General features: G+C 30.1%; 3 protein-coding genes across 3 annotated transcripts; 1 reads left to right on the top strand and 2 right to left on the bottom strand.

The window, feature by feature from the left end:
• The first annotated feature begins 2,552 nt into the window (after positions 1 to 2,552).
• Oatp33Eb (Organic anion transporting polypeptide 33Eb) lies at positions 2,553 to 6,349 on the top strand. The gene is made up of 9 exons (XM_077446487.1): positions 2,553 to 2,884; positions 3,124 to 3,312; positions 3,390 to 3,584; positions 3,657 to 3,854; positions 3,929 to 4,183; positions 4,251 to 4,776; positions 4,850 to 5,001; positions 5,084 to 5,224; positions 5,303 to 6,349. The coding sequence occupies exons 1-9, from the start codon at positions 2,806 to 2,808 to the stop codon at positions 5,713 to 5,715; spliced, it is 2,148 nt and encodes a 715-aa protein (XP_077302613.1). The 5' UTR covers positions 2,553 to 2,805; the 3' UTR covers positions 5,716 to 6,349.
• Positions 6,080 to 8,985, bottom strand: LOC143923025 (solute carrier organic anion transporter family member 74D-like). Its single transcript, XM_077446495.1, has 9 exons — positions 8,487 to 8,985; positions 8,123 to 8,389; positions 7,881 to 8,039; positions 7,520 to 7,810; positions 7,091 to 7,451; positions 6,872 to 7,019; positions 6,583 to 6,791; positions 6,415 to 6,518; positions 6,080 to 6,347 (listed from the first exon to the last, which is right to left on the bottom strand). The coding sequence occupies exons 1-9, from the start codon at positions 8,758 to 8,760 to the stop codon at positions 6,112 to 6,114; spliced, it is 2,049 nt and encodes a 682-aa protein (XP_077302621.1). The 5' UTR covers positions 8,761 to 8,985; the 3' UTR covers positions 6,080 to 6,111.
• Positions 8,986 to 11,106: 2,121 nt separating this feature from the next.
• Positions 11,107 to 12,934, bottom strand: LOC143918116 (solute carrier organic anion transporter family member 74D-like). The gene is made up of 6 exons (XM_077439829.1): positions 12,653 to 12,934; positions 12,224 to 12,584; positions 11,981 to 12,128; positions 11,712 to 11,908; positions 11,536 to 11,639; positions 11,107 to 11,465 (listed from the first exon to the last, which is right to left on the bottom strand). The coding sequence occupies exons 1-6, from the start codon at positions 12,924 to 12,926 to the stop codon at positions 11,182 to 11,184; spliced, it is 1,368 nt and encodes a 455-aa protein (XP_077295955.1). The 5' UTR covers positions 12,927 to 12,934; the 3' UTR covers positions 11,107 to 11,181.
• Positions 12,935 to 16,590: the final 3,656 nt, after the last annotated feature.

Below are 16,590 nucleotides of genomic sequence, written 5' to 3'. Positions count from 1 at the left end.
TAAAAAAGTCCCATAAAATTAAACGTATGATGTTTCCTTTTTTTGCATATTATTGTTAACTGTAGGAAAAATCCGAATGCTTCGTAAAGTATTTACTAGTTTATTTAAAATTTTAAAACTTTATATATTTGATTCGCTTTTAGTCCGAGTTGATGTTTATTATCGCAAATATGAAACTCATTAACAACAAAGAAAAAAAAATGTATTGATTTCAAACGAGAATTTTTAGCGTTCTTTGATAACGCCAAGGTATTCAGACAGTTAATTGAACTTTAATCTGTTCTGTATGAAATTCACGAAGTCGTACACATGTACATATGTATGTATGTACATTATGCTAACATTTGTACATACATACATATATGTATATTACTAAACAATCTCAGTAGTCTGAGTACGGATTATTCGAGCCAGTATGTTTTTATTGAATTTAATTTTCCAAATAAGATAAAACGATTTTGAAAACTAACGACTAAATAACGTAATTATGTTTGCTAATAGGAAAATTTATTTTATTTGCATAAAAAAAATAATAAAGAAAAGATTCTCGAAAACACATTTTCGTAATAATTACTTTTTATGAGATTTTCTAAATAAATAATACTCCTTCTTGTTGGCTGCATTAAAGATATGTTATATATTATGATAAAGATATGCATAAAGATATGAAATAAATACTAATAGTTTGGATATTAAAATTCTTTTGGGCTATACCCATAATGTATTTTTACTTTTTATTATTATTCTTGAGTTGAGTGTTGAAATGTCAATAAAAGAGAACAAACAAAGAGTTAATTTTATATAAATACTTATGACGAGTGTATCAAGTTATTTTGATAAGTTGAAGAAATCATTTTGTTCGAATTGATAAAACTGTTTTGTTTTGCGATAGGCCCTAAGAGATAAAGGACAAATCTTTGTACATATGTATTTATAAGAAATAATATTCACTATTCTGAAAATTTCGTTAGGTAATACACCCACATACATACATTCGTATATGTATGTATATACTATAAATACTTTAATAAATAAAGTAAAGTAATTTTAATAATAAAGTGGGTTCAGGATCCAAATGAAAAGCCAAAGTCGCTTCACAGCATTTATTGAATGATTCAGGAGGTCCAAACTTAACCAGCGCTCACTCCAGAATAATGTGATATAGCGTATGTACTTCCTTATAAAGGACAGATTGTTCACCACAGCTTCCCCGATCCATTTATGTGTCTCTTGTCTAGGCACGTACAGTTTTAAGTGAGTCTCACGCTCTCACCCGGGTTCTGAGAATTCTAGCGGGCACTTACCGAGTCCCGTCAGGCTAATTCGGGGGTCTCCATTGTTCACCCCGAATGCACTCAGACAGTGGATACTCTACACAATATCAATAAGATTTGGATAACTTAATAGTCTAATATAACGTCGTTTAAAATAAAAAAGTTCGGATGTGACCAACCAATGATTTTATCTTTGTATTTGAGGAATATAATAAGTATAAAAAACAAAATTCGATAGTTAAACGCACCGTTTATGAGAGCATTTTCGATACCAATTCAGCGTAAATGTAGGGAAACTTACACAAGACAAAAGTTTTACTCCTGGTTGTCGGATTTTATTCAATTTTTTTATTACTTAACATCACTTTAAATATTATAAAAATAAAATATCAAGAAGAAATAATTTAAAAGTTCAATTTAAAAAAATGAAATATTGTTTTAAAAAAGATTATTACTTCTGTTTTTATAAATTCTAGACAAACCCTTATCAACTCTAATTTAGTACATAAATAATACAAATATAAATTTTTTGCAAATATAAAAAGTTTGATACGTTCAGTGGTGTGGTCACAACATTTTCGACTTTTCTAAGAGGAAAAAATATCCCACTTTCGGTTTATTAAATTAAATGATTTTTTTTTCATCACGTTAATATAAGGATTATACTTGAATTTTCTTGTGACGAGCACACATATTTAAAGGGTCGAAAAATAGTGGAAGAAAAATCAAACAAGAGTAAACTGCCACCAAATTTTATATGTAACTGGGAATTAAGCTTAAACTTCTAAATATGAAATTTCATTTCAATACACTAAAACGTTTCTGAGAAAAACATAAAAAACCTAAATTCTCTAAAGTAAAAGTACTATTTTCGGTTGAGGTAAAAATATTTAAAAATAAAAAATCGATACTAAGTTTCGGTTCGATAGGACTTATGGTGTTCAAAAAATCCCCAAAATACACAGCCACACATACTAACACACAGAAACACACACACACGTTTCATCATGAAAACGTAATCAGTGGTCGATTATAAGTTCGAATTAGTCAAAATCTCGAGTTCGAATTTTCGAATGATCATAAAATTTCATTGTTACTACGTACAAAGCAAAATACGACAATAGTTTTCCACTAGGTCCATTGATGAAAAACGCTATAATATAATTAACGACATCTGTATTGTTTCAAATAAACTTCTTATATGTACAATGCATGTACGAGTACAATATCAAGTTACCAGTTATCTATGTGTAATCTTTATCATTTATGATACGGCCTAATTCCACGTTAGATAGAAATAACACGTTACAGGTGAAACACTAGGATACAATCGTATGACATTTTTTTTGTTATTCCTATATAATAGAAGTAAATTAGTTATTTTCATTATTTTATGAATAATTAATTCAGTACTGTGAAAAGTGTAGTGTATTGTGTTGTTCGGTGAAATGAATTTTGTAAACCAATCTTCTTGAAACTGGTAGATTGCGATTTGTAAGTGTGGGACTGGTTTTGATCGATCATCGTAAAAATGATCCGACCAACTTCGCTTTATAGAAGCGATTCTGATAGACGAGAATTTTCCGCACCAGCATCCAATATCAGACAAGGTATGTTTGAATAATAATACAAATTGACAGTACCGTCTTAAATACGTTATTTTTTTTTAATAATTGGTTCGGTTCAGGTTTTGATAACGAGTGATAAGTGAGTTTGTGATAAGAAAAATAGTTATTGTCATTAATCATGTGTGATTCAGTATTTTATATTCTAAGGAAGCTACATAGATTAAATACATCGATATTAAAACATGTCTTCCATTAATATTATATAATATCATAAATTACAGATACAATAGATTGTGGAATCACCGCTATTCCATGCTGTCTCCCAAGTTATTTCCAGAGATTTGCTACACCAAAAATTTTCATATTCTTCTTCATCATTCTCGGAATAGTGCAAGGATCTACCCAAGCCTACTTTGCATCAACAGTTAGATATGTCGGCGAAATATTCAATTATTCCAATGAATTTATAGGTATGCATATATTGTATATTCCGTGATAAAACAAATTTACGTAATTTTAGTGTAAAATCTTATGCAATTATACGTAGATTGGCTTCTGATTGCTAACGAGATATTTCAAGGAGTGTTCGTATTGATAGTCGCTCATTGGGGAAATAAAATAAACAGAATAGCATGGCTAGGAGGTCTGACATGCTTGCAAGGATGTTCCTGTTTTTTGGTTTTCATACCGTATTTGGAACACTTGAATAGTGGAAACCAAACACAAATACTAACAGCTCCATGTAAAAATATTTTCTTTGTAATATATTTAATTTAAATTTTATTTTTATTCTATACGGTATAAACATTTACAGCGTCCAATTTATGTGATCTTCCGAAGCCATTTTCTAAATTGGAAATTGTTGCGGATGACGGTGAGTATTGTTGGATAACTCTGGTGGTCCTTTTCATATTACAACTATTTATAGCACTGGCGAATTCTTCATTTTTTACACATGGATTTTCTTACATTGATGATAATGTGGAGCAAATAAACAGTCCTGTTTACATAGGTAATTCATAAACATACATACATACATTTCCAATGATTTAATCAAAATTCTTGTTAAAAATCATTTGATTTTAGCATCTGCTCTATCGGTTAAGATGACTTCTCTGCAATTCGGGTCCTTCATGGCATGGTCGTTCCTGAACCGAGAAAGATCTTGGTGGATTGGCTATCCCATCTTAGGATCTCTTTTAATACTAATGGGAACAATTATTGCAACGTTTCCAAAAAAGTTAATGAATACACTTTTAAAACAAACAGCAGCTTCCATTTTCGACATAGCCACTCGTAATACAGTAGAAAGGCAAATTTCTGAAATTACACCTAAAACAGGTAAGAAAAATGTTTGTCGGTTTTTATTATGCAAGTTTATTAAAATTAATTGTTTTGAATTTTGCAGACTTCTTCCCGACATTTAGACGCTTGGTTACCAATAAAATAATTATAATAAATGCAATTGCCACCGTTTTGTTGGAGATGGGAATAAAAAATTTCGCATGGTACGAAGATAAATTCATGGAGGCTCAGTATTATTTACCAATAGTTGGCAAAGGATTTCAAGATCCATGGACGTCAAGACTTGTGATTACCATACTTAAACCTCCAATAATGACATTAGCTATGCTTGTCACCGGTTTGATATTAGCTAAAGTGAGACCGAGAACAAAATGCGTAGCAATATGGTGTGTCTTAACTACACTGATGGTCGTGGGATTTTGTCTTTCTTATGGATTTATGGATTGCAAAAAGGATAAAATCACTGGTGAATTCAAGGAAAAGTTTCTTGCTCCCTACTGTAGTTCTTCTTGTAACTGTATGGAAAATAGTAATGTATTTGAACCGGTCTGCATACAAGGGTATGGCGGTACTTATTATTCGCCTTGCTATGCTGGTTGTAAAAACATAACTTATATAAACGATGTGAAGTAAGTTTTCAATAATTTTTTGAAAAATATGTTCAAAATTCTAGAATTTATAATTTTTTTAAATATTTTTAAGGCTATATTCCAACTGTTCATGTGGCGGTTCTTACTATGGAAATGTTATTCCGCGTCCAACACTAGCTTCAGAAGGTGCTTGTAACAATGCAAAATGTGCTATTCATTATAAAATGTTCCAAGCTTTCACTGTCATTAGTTCTGCACTTTTAGGTGATTTAATTTATATTATGATTTTAGTAATGTTAAATTAATTTGAGTTTTATTTTTAAATTTAATTATATTTATATTTTAGGTTCGGGATATGTAGCAAATTTTTTCATAAATCTCAGAGCTGTTTATCATACAGACAAAGCGATGGCTATAGGATTTGAACTTTTCTTAACAGGAATTTTAGTTCATGTTCCCGGAAAAATCTTATATAAATTTGTTTCAGGTATGCATATCAAGCATCAAATAAAATATCAAATGGATTTATAAATATTTACTTCATAAAATTTCGATTGTTTTTCAGACGTGACTTGCCAGTTCTCACACAAAGATGGTTATAGTTGCAGTTTACACAGTGAAAAGTTCGGAGATATCATCAGCTATCTGACAGCAGGATTGCTATTAGCTTCTGCCATTTTTGATATCGTAATCGTATTTATATGTCAAAATGTAGAACTTTTTACGGATGACGATGATGATAGTAGCAGTTTGCCTATGCAACAAATGTCGAGACTAGCTCACATACCCGAAGCAAGGGATTCTGGATTCGCAACACCAGCAAGAGCATCCGTTAGAAGTTCAAATATTGGAAGTGCAGCATCTACCCTTGTTCAAAGTATTGAATACAGTACACCAGAAGAACAGCCATTGACAAGGGAACAACACCAGAGAAACGTTGTCAGCGAACTAAAAGCACGAAGGAGCACGAATGTCTAAATCAATTTTTTTCAAGAATTTTACTTGTATAATTTCATGACATCTCACGCAATTCCATTGATGACTTTAAACACGGATCAAATTGTTACAAAAGTTTGATTCAAAATTATTGTTTCAACTATTCAATCGATTTAATACATGTCTAAATAATATTAGGAAATTTGGAATTCGTGCTTGTGCTTATTCCTTAATCGTCGCATATCGATCTTAATAGCCGAGTTTAATATATGATTGTATAGTATTGTAAAATAATAAAATCAAATATATATGTACTTAATAAGAGTAACCATTTGACATTTTTGTAAGCTATTTTTTTACTACAATAAAATATAGTGTTTAGAATTAAGTAAAATAAGTATTTTTTGTCATGCTATTTATTATATTATTCATTGAACTTTATAATCTTTTTTCAACTTTCGGTTGTAAATTATCTTCTTTTGATTTTAAACTTGTAGATTCATCAAACATATTGATATCTTTAATATGTTTCCAAACTAATAAATCAAAACAAACTCCAATGAAAACAAATAATGAAGAAATCAATGATAATCTATTCCTCAATAGAGATGCATTGAAAAGCCAACAATTTCCAGTCCCATTGCATGTTTTTCCCCAAATTAGACATGTGGAATCTAAAATTTGAATTTTTAAAATTAAAATTGAATTTTTATATATAATTATATAATTATTCACAATTACCTATGATGTATCCAAAAAATATAGGTGATGGTATTAAAGCAAATAATGCTACAGCTCCCATTGAAAGTGCTATAGAAAGACTCTTATCCCTTTCTTCGACACATCTAAAATTTAACAAAACTTATTTTATCATGTTAAAATATTTAAGTAACCGTTTAAAATAATTACCTCAGGGCCATTAAAAAAAATGTTATTCTGCCCATAGCGCCAAACATTTTCGTAATGCATTTGATAGCAATAAAAAAGTAGAATTGGAATTGACAGTCCGTTTCACAAGGACCAGAAATGGCCGATCCAAATAAATTTGAGTCAAAATCATCGTCTATCGATAAAGATACATTATTTGACGGCAAAATACACGAACAGTTTCTAAAAATCTGTACACAATTGCAATATAACAATATTGATACACATTAAATTGAGTGTGTTATTCAGATTATTTACTGTAGAAACTTACGGTAGTTCCATTTTCTAGAGTATTTTGTTGAGTACAACCGGCATGACATGCTGTTATGTATGTTTGAACTTGTCCTATGGCACACACTGGTGAAAATTTAACATAGTCACATTCGCAATCAGAGTTACAACTCAAATTGGTTTTTAACCTATTTTAACACATTTTCAATTATTAATTTCGTATTTAATTTAATAAATAGATGAACTGTTAAATACTAACTCTCCATCATCGAATGTCGTTATTTGATTATCAACAGCGGGACAACCCAGAAATGCATAGGATAATATACCTAACGTAAAGATAACATCTATTATTGTATTCCAAATTGATACATGGCGAGCTTTTGGTTTAAGCTTTTGCACGCCAAGTCCTCCTAATAAAATTCCTATTCCCACAAAAATTAAACCAGTCGTTCCAGTGATTAAACTAGCTGCCGAAGCTGACTTGTTGTACTGAATTTCAATGAATTTAGGTAAATAAACCCAGAAGGGATTATATCCAAATATACAAAATATGGATGACAGCTTCGTATATAAATATACTTTGTTATGTAATAGTCTTTTCACAGCTTGTGCCATATCTGTAAGATATAATATTGTTTGAGTTAAGTTTCAAATTAAAATCAACATTTCCAAGCTATTTATAAACCTTTTAAAGACGTTGTTTCAACCTCTTCTTGGATCAATTTGCTTTTTTTTCTTAAAAGTTCTTTTCGAGCAGCAGCCCTGGGCAATACCTTTGGCAACATAGCTACAGCACTAGCAAATGCTATTAAAGTTGTTCCTAGTAGAAGCCAACCTAACCACCAAGCACCTAACCAACGTGGGTCAGAATTGTCAATAGTTGGAGTTAAATGTGGGTCAATATAAAGTTTCAGACAAATCGACACAATCCCATATCCCAAAGCCGGTCCAAACATTCTCATAAAATGCGTAAAACCTTCAACATTCATAATAATAAGAATAAGAAAAACAATTAGACTTATTTCATATGTGATATTTTTACTTGCTTAATATTATTGGAGATTTGGTTTTTTTAATATTATCATCCATGTAAGCAAATGTCAAACTGTGATAGAGACTTGTTCCAACGCCTCCAATTAACTGTGCTACAAATAGTATTATTGGAGGCATCATACTTCCTTCTTCGATATCACACTCCGCATGCTCTGTGGCCAAAAAAATTATCAATTCGTTTACATACATATGTACATATGTATAGTTGTAGAAAAATCAACAAACTTTGAAGCACCTTTGTATGAACACAAATTGTCTATTTGTTGATCGGAACTTGTGTTAGACTTGGAGATATTGAAATCATGTCCATATTCCCGAGTAAGTTTTAAAGCATCAATTCCAGATCCGTACAAAAGGTGAGGCAAAGCATTCATGAAGCAGAAAAGAGACATGAGGTATAGTCCTACAGCTGTCCATCGAGGGCGATGTCCACGTGAAGCATAATAGTTAAGAATAACGGAAAACAGGAGCTTTGTAATGTCGTTGCCGATTAATATTATACCTAGATTACGCAAAATGACATTAATATTTATATTATATATTAAATTAATGTTTATATCAATATCACTGTACATACACATACATGTGTACATATTTACCTGTAACTTTACTTGGTATTTTGAATCGCTTCTCCATTGTCGTTATGGTACCATTGAAATATGCAAAACTCGACGAAAAAAAGCAACCAGTTAATCCGTATAAGAAGACTAGAAATTTTTTGTTGGCCAATGCTTGTAGTCTCGGTCCTTTGAAGATCCAAAAACCACAAGTCGTCTCTTCAGTCAAGGGCATTTTTTTGTAAAATTCTTCAAATTCAACTTTCAAGTCGTCTTCCTGCTCCTCTTCATTTCTATTTTGCACTTTTGTACTCATTTTATTTTAATATTTTATCCCACTTTAGAATTTAAAATATTTTACTAATAATTTAAAATATGTATATGACTACTAAGAATCAACGTTATTTGTTCAATAATATAACGAGATGTTTATTAACGGTAAGAGAAAAACATTTTAAGCTTGTCACGTTTAGATGCGTAAAGGAAGTGTGAACAAAATTTTGTATCTGTTACGAGCAAACAACTCAAACGACCTTAATCTGACATTTAATATAATTTCCGGACCACTGCCGTCTTCAAGGAATCCAGTGTTAGTCTAAGATACATACATACATATACAATAGTACATTGTATGAACATACTTGGCCGCTCTAAATATTTTTTATGTGAATGATGAAGTACTTGAAAGAAAATACATATTAATATTAATTTGAAATACATATTAATTTGAAAATAATTTTATCTATATAAATTTTATATATACCGTCTTTATATATAAAAAAATAGCTTTATATATATAAAGACGGTAATCTGTGTGTTTATGTGTGTCTTAACGCTAACCGAACATAATGAATCGATAAAAAGCCTAAACATTCCCGATTTTACCGATTCTTATCCGATTCCCGATTCTGATTTCGACTTCGATTTTGACTTCGGGTTTTATAATTTTATGATTATTTTTTCATGCATAATTTAATTGGCATGACCAATTCCCGATTTCTGTTTCAGTTCCGATTCCGATTAATTATTACTATTCATATTGTAACTTCATTTTAAATCATGTATCAATCCAAAAGGACCCGTTGAAATTTCAACGGGCATAAAACTAGTAATATATAATGGACGATTCAATTTAATAAAACCAAAGAGAACCTTACCTTAACATTTCATTTCATCCATTCTTCTCTCGCCTTCACTCTTCCCTGACTTCGGTGACTTCATTTTCATCGCTCTTCTTTGCCCAATCATACTTTTCCGATGTATTCGTTTTTTGGAGCAGCTATTTTTCCCTTTTATATAATAATAGAATTCAATGCATGACATTTTATAATTTAAAACACATTAAATTATGCTTTTCACTGTGTCTTTCGTTTTCGAATCTTCACATGTGCTATTTTCGATAAATGAACTCATATATTATATATTTTTTCATAATTAAATTTTTTTTTATAATGTTTTTTTAATTTGTATAATTTATTATATAACCGCTGTGACGCATTGGGGTAACCTGTCAGGTCACAGCGGTCTTTAATTAGTGTTATTATTTTTATTATTGTAATTGTTATAATTATAATAAATATATAAATAAATATGTACATTACTTCCTCGTAAATTGAATCCGTGAACAATATACCCCTTTCACTTACTTCACGGAGAAGCATCTATGAAAAAAGATCTTATTTCCACCACTTTGCCAAATAATTGTTTCCATCGTTGAAAAAATTGTTGATTATTTTTTGTGTTCTCTAAAATATTTTTCACTTCAATGACAGTTATAATAGATTTTTCAAGCTTTATAATTTTCTTTTCAATCAAAAACATTTGGCTGTGTACAAACAAGGTATAAAGTTCTGATAATGGATTTGTAAAAAAATCCGTTATCACTTTTTTTGAAAATTTTCTTCTTCTAAGATAAAAAATTTCAACGGCTCCCACATCCGTAGTATTCTTTCAATTGCTGGAAGGAGCGATAACCACCTACTTTTTGAATGGGATAGCATGTTATTATATGCGACTTCAGCAGACTCGCAGAAATATTTAAGTTTTTGATTCCTCAATGTATACATATATTGAAAAAAAAATGAATTAAATAAATTCCGGTGCTGCCAATGAGCGGGCACATATTAATATTAAATATTTTGTGTGTACAATATTATCGGAAAATATTTTTTTAATATGCGTAAATTTTAAATAGACCGGGACAAATGACTCTTGGACAGGGACACTGGGGCACAGACCTCAAAACCGGGACATGTCCCGGTGTACCGGGACATATGGCAGCACTATTATGTGTAGATTTGTCTTTTGCAATTGTCCTACAAATTATCATTATGGTATTTTAAAAATATATACTTAAAAACCAGCAACATAGCTCAGTGGTTAACGTATAATGCTATCAACTGATGGGATATGGATTCAATCCCTGACCCGATATTGCTGGTCAGAACTTGGATATATGTATGTGACTCCAGGATAATTGTTTCCTATCAGACTTTGCCAATTTATTTGATTTCATTCCCAAAACGGTTCCAAAAAAATTGACAGTCTACCCTCGTTTTTCACCAGTATTTGAATATAATTAAATTTTTTTTATATTAATGTAAAAATTTGGCCAAATGTAGGTGTTGCTAAATTTAGGATGTGAAATAAAAACATTTTTTTAATAAAAATATATTAAAAATATCTAAAACACGGTTTTTCTCTAAAAATTACGTACATGTATACATATTAAATTTATTTACACAGTAGAATCGTTTTCTTTTCTAAGGTCTTCATCAGTTACGATATCCGGATTGAGTCTTTCAAAACTTTTTAATTTACAATTGCTGCTATTCACTTCTAGACCATCATCGAACATATTTAAATCTTTAACATTCCACCAAATAGCCACGTCAAAAAATACACCAATAACCAAAAATGCCGATGAAGTATACACGATTCTGTCTCTTAATAATGCCGAGTTGTAAAACCAACAATTCCCAGTGCCGGCGCATGTTTTACCCCATACGAGACACGCCGAATCTAGATATTAAAAAAAATAATTAGTTTAATAGAATATATTATACATTTGAATAATATAATTTCCAATTACCCATAATATAACCGAAGAAAATTGGTGACGGAATCAGCGCAAACAAACTAATCATGGTCAAACTAATTCCTAACGAGACTGTCTTATCTCTTTCTTCTACACACCTAAAAAATTCGTTTCATATACGTTTTTAATCAAATGAATATTTAATTAAAAATATATCAAATTGTATATACCTGACTGATACTAGAAAGTTTGTAACTCTACTCATAGAACCGAATAGTTTCAATATGCAAATTATTACCACGAATGAATAAAACTGATATTGACAATCTACTGGACACGGTCCTGAAGTTGCTGATCCATATTGAACTTGTGAACTCTCATTAGCATTATTATTTGGTATAAGTATACAAGAACAATTTCGGTACATCTAAAAATACGTTTTTTTTTTTTAATTCAGTGTTAAGGGAAAATATCTGCTGAGTTAACTATTTAAACTTACTATTGTTCCATTATTCAAGTTCGTTTGTTCGGTGCATCCGGCATGACAGGCTGATATAAATGTGTGCGAATACTCAATTGCACATACTGGAGAAAATTTTACATAATCGCACTTGCAACCCATGTTACATGCCAGATTACTCTGCAATCTGAAATTCGTTTAAAAATTTTCACCTTTATACCTGTATTCAAATACTTGATTACCAGTTTACTTTATTATATGAAAGACTTGCGTTATACTTACTGTCCATTATTAAAGATTGGAATTTGCTCATCGACTGGAATACATCCCAGAAATGAATACGATATGATTCCTACCAGCGATATAATATCAATGATCATGTTCCAAAAAGCCATGTAACGAGCTTTTGGCTTGAATTTTTGAACTATAATTCCAGCTGTTAATATACCAAGAGCGGCAAAAACCAAACCCACAAATCCGGTTACAAAACTGGCAACGGATGCAGATTTTCTATACTGAATTTCTATATACTTGGGCAGAAAGATCCAAAATGGTATATAGCCAAAAACGTAGAAAATTGAAGCTAGTTGATTATAATTGTATACACCATTATAAAGAAGCCTCTTCACTGTTTGTAACATGTCTGCAATCATATTTTACATAATATAACGATAATTATAATATTATATTGGAATCGTATGTAAGAAAAACCTTTAATCGACGTTTCATTTGATGCTAGCATATTTTTATTATGTTTTATTAACAATTTTCTCCTAGCAGCAGCTCTCGGTAAAGTTTTAGGAAACATAGCCATCATAGTTGCTAATACGATCAGCATGCTACCTAATACGATCCATCCTATCCACCATGCTCCCAACCATCGAGGATCTGTATTATCAATTATTGGAGTCAATTCGGGTGCAATGTACAATTTTAGGCAAATCGAAACGATACCATAACCCACAGCTGGTCCCAAAGTCCTCATAAAATACGTCAAACCTGAAGTCAAACAATCTCATGCATAAAACTTTATTATTATCTACACACAAAGTTGACGAGTGACGAAAATATTTGTACTTGCTTATGAAAGCAGGGGATTTTGACTTTTTGATATTGTCGTCCATATAAGAATAGCCAAGACTGTAATAAAGAATTCCACCTAAGCCGGATATCAGTTGTGCAACGAACCATAAAATCGGTGGTACTATGCTTCCATCTTCCAGGTCGCAAGTCTCATCATCTTTAAAAAAAAGTCATTCAATATTATAATCATTTTTAGTTTAAAATATTTTAGAACTTTCATACCTTTGATTGCGCATAGCAGTTTATCCCGTTGTGTTTTGGTAAAATTACTATTTTTTTCAAATTGAGCACTGTATTCGAATGTTAATTGCATGGCATCTGTACCTGGTCCATATAATATATGTGGCAAAGCATTCAAAAAGCAAAAAGCAGCTACACAATATAATCCGAAAGCTATCCAACGTGGTCTATGGCCACGTGAAGCATAATAATTGAGAACTACTGATGCTAACAGTTGTGTTATATCATTTCCGACAGATATTATACCTATAAATATATATTTTTTAATATAATATCTCCTGGAATATGGTGAATAAATAGAAAAATTACTAACCTGTAGTTTTGCTGGATATTCTAAAACGTTTTTCCATTGTAGTGATGGTTCCATTGAAATAAGAAAACGTTGATGAAAAACAACAACCAGAAAGTCCAAACAATAGGACTAAAACTTTTTTATTAGCAAGAGATTGAATCCTTTCACCTTTAAATAGCCATATACCACAAGTGATTTCGTCTGTAAGTGACATTTTCTTGAAAATTTCATCAACTTCAGTTTCATTATTATCCTTCGGGGAAACATTTTTAGCTTCATTATTTCGATTTAAATTTCCATTGGATTCAGCGTTGTGATTTGCAGAAATATCATCCATTTTCCTCCGAAATTTTTTTCTGAATTTTAATATTTATATACTGTCACTTTTGTGATTTTTTTGAATTCATTTGATTATTAAACTTTTCCAGGTTATTTTTCCTATGTGTGAGAGTCAACATTTTCTGAAAGTAATAAATTATTGATAGAGGCATCTACAGTTTTTAAATAAAAAAATATATGTACAATACTATTTTTTGATATTATATATAGATGTCACTATAGTATTGAAATTGAAATATATTATTATGTGTATGTTCAATGTACATATGTATTTGCATTTTTTAAAAATACTTAATATGTATTTATTCGTTTCCAGATTTGTGGAGTTGTGACTCCGATTCTGATTCGCGATGATTTGCATTTTTTTTTTGTATTTTGATGTAAATTAATATTGAATTACTAAAAGTGACTCGCCAATACACAATTGTTCTTTTTCTTATGTATAGGTCAAATTGAGGAGAGGGCCGATATTTGGCAAATCCATTACACTCAAATGCGTACATTCCAATGTATTAGAATTATGTGTGTGCAAGCTGTATTAATAAATTAATAAATAATACAATAAAACGTTAAAATATAATTTAATTGTGTTTTTAGAGCATTTCCGTGGTAGTTTGGTTATTTACCATTTATTATGAGTGCTGAAGTAAATGTGAGGAGATATTCGTGTTCAAGAATTACGTAAGAAAATAATGTACAATAGTGCAATAATTAATTATATTACTTTTGCTGGGGGTGGTTTTAATAGAATTACTGGTGATGGTATTATATCTTATAAAATGCAGGAGTAGTTGGACGAAGTTAGATTTGTGTGATTGTTGTATCACTATTTATAATATTAATTCATATCATTTATAATTATATGAATGAATTATAATTATAATTACATTTTTTAAGTTTAATATTGATCGTGTTAATGCACACTCTAATTAATTAAATTCAGACATATTAACTGATTGCAACCGACTTGAACAGATTGATATTATGATGAAATATGTATGTTCAAAATTTAGTGCATGTTCAGTATCGAGGCAAAAAAACATTTAATCGTCTAAAGAGCATGTTGAATATTTTTTTAAATGGTCGGTTGGAAGGATTAAACAAATCTGTGATTTGATATCATCAGCATATACATTTTAATGGGTACTTCCAAATAAGATACATATAGATAGATATACATAACTTTTAAAAAAGGCTATTTCACTTTTCAGCGCCAAGTTGTCTAATTTCGAAAATGGTGCATTTGAGAGGACAAAGTTAAAAACTATTTTGAAAGAATTATCGAATGAAAATAGCATAAAGTTAAATTATCTTATTAATTATTAATAAATAATATTTTATTATTTATTACTCCAGATATTCGAAAAATAGCCCAATGGAAAAAATGAGAATATAATAAAATTTTTAAAATTGGAGTTAGAGGCATAGTCGAATTGTGGGAACATGTCGGATTAAAAGTATTAAATTCAACCGTAATATATTTGCTTACAATAAAAATGATTATGTATCTAAATCAATTATTTTAAACACAAACAAAAAAAAAACAATACCATTTGTCACTTTCTATCTCAAAAACCAAATATATCTGATAGTGAACCGTTCAATAGGTTAACGTTGTTACATTGACTGTTTGACCTACAGAGTCCGAAAGTATACTGAACTGAAGAGATCATCTTATACTCGTAAGTTGACGGGATGAATAATTTAGTGACGTAGATAATGGATGTGATGAGATTCTATTATGTTCATCAGTGCGGGAAGCACTATGAGATTTCAAAATTATATAATTTTTAAAATTGGAAAAGCAAATTTATGATCAAATCGTCCATCGGTACATATACATATATAATGGAATATACGCAGAATTTTCCATTAAATATTTTAAAAACGTGTACACATACATAAAATTTGTATCATATGTAACTTACACACATTACAGAACTGAGAATATTTACCTTGCTCATTTTTTATTAGACATATTTTTATAGACTTGTAGAAATTGATGGATTACCAATTGATTACCAATTAGATTAAATCAGCTTCTACTAGCCTTTTTATCAATGGTTGTTTTCACGCTACAAAATTTCCTACATATACGTATATGTACATACATTATTATCAAGAGTGTTCGTAAGTATGCACCAAAATTTACGTGGAAAATGTGAATAAATTTCATTTAATATGAAAAAAATGGTTTTATTTTTTTGATATGTAGATTAAATTAGATATTTATTATTTATATTATATTATTTTGATGATTTTTATTAATATGGGCTACATTCGATTTATATGAATATCGCATGCAGTGATGTAAAATCTTATTTATTATTATAGTACACGTATTTATTAATTAAAACATTCAAAAAATTCAAACTAAGGCTATGTATGACGGATCTGTCTAGAGTTATACGAAGTAATAACGGAACAAATTGAATGATTACCTCTTTGACGATCCCCACTGATGAGCGGATCCTGTAGGAAATGTTTCTGCGTAACGGATCAACGAGAATTTTATTCCAGACAAAAATAAATAAAGTACATAACTAATTTTGATACGAAGTTTCCTCGGTAATTCCGCTATATCTACATACAAATATATTTTTTTTATAAAAATTTGAAAACAAGTTTCATAAGCACAAATGTACACATTGAGATCTTATTTAAGCACTGAATCAATATTACATACAACAAAATG

Source organism: Arctopsyche grandis, chromosome 1 (assembly GCF_051622035.1).
Source record: "Arctopsyche grandis isolate Sample6627 chromosome 1, ASM5162203v2, whole genome shotgun sequence".
Lineage (NCBI taxonomy): Eukaryota > Metazoa > Arthropoda > Insecta > Trichoptera > Hydropsychidae > Arctopsyche > Arctopsyche grandis.
Note: the sequence above shows the minus strand (reverse complement) of the source record. Positions and strands in the feature narration are given on the sequence as shown.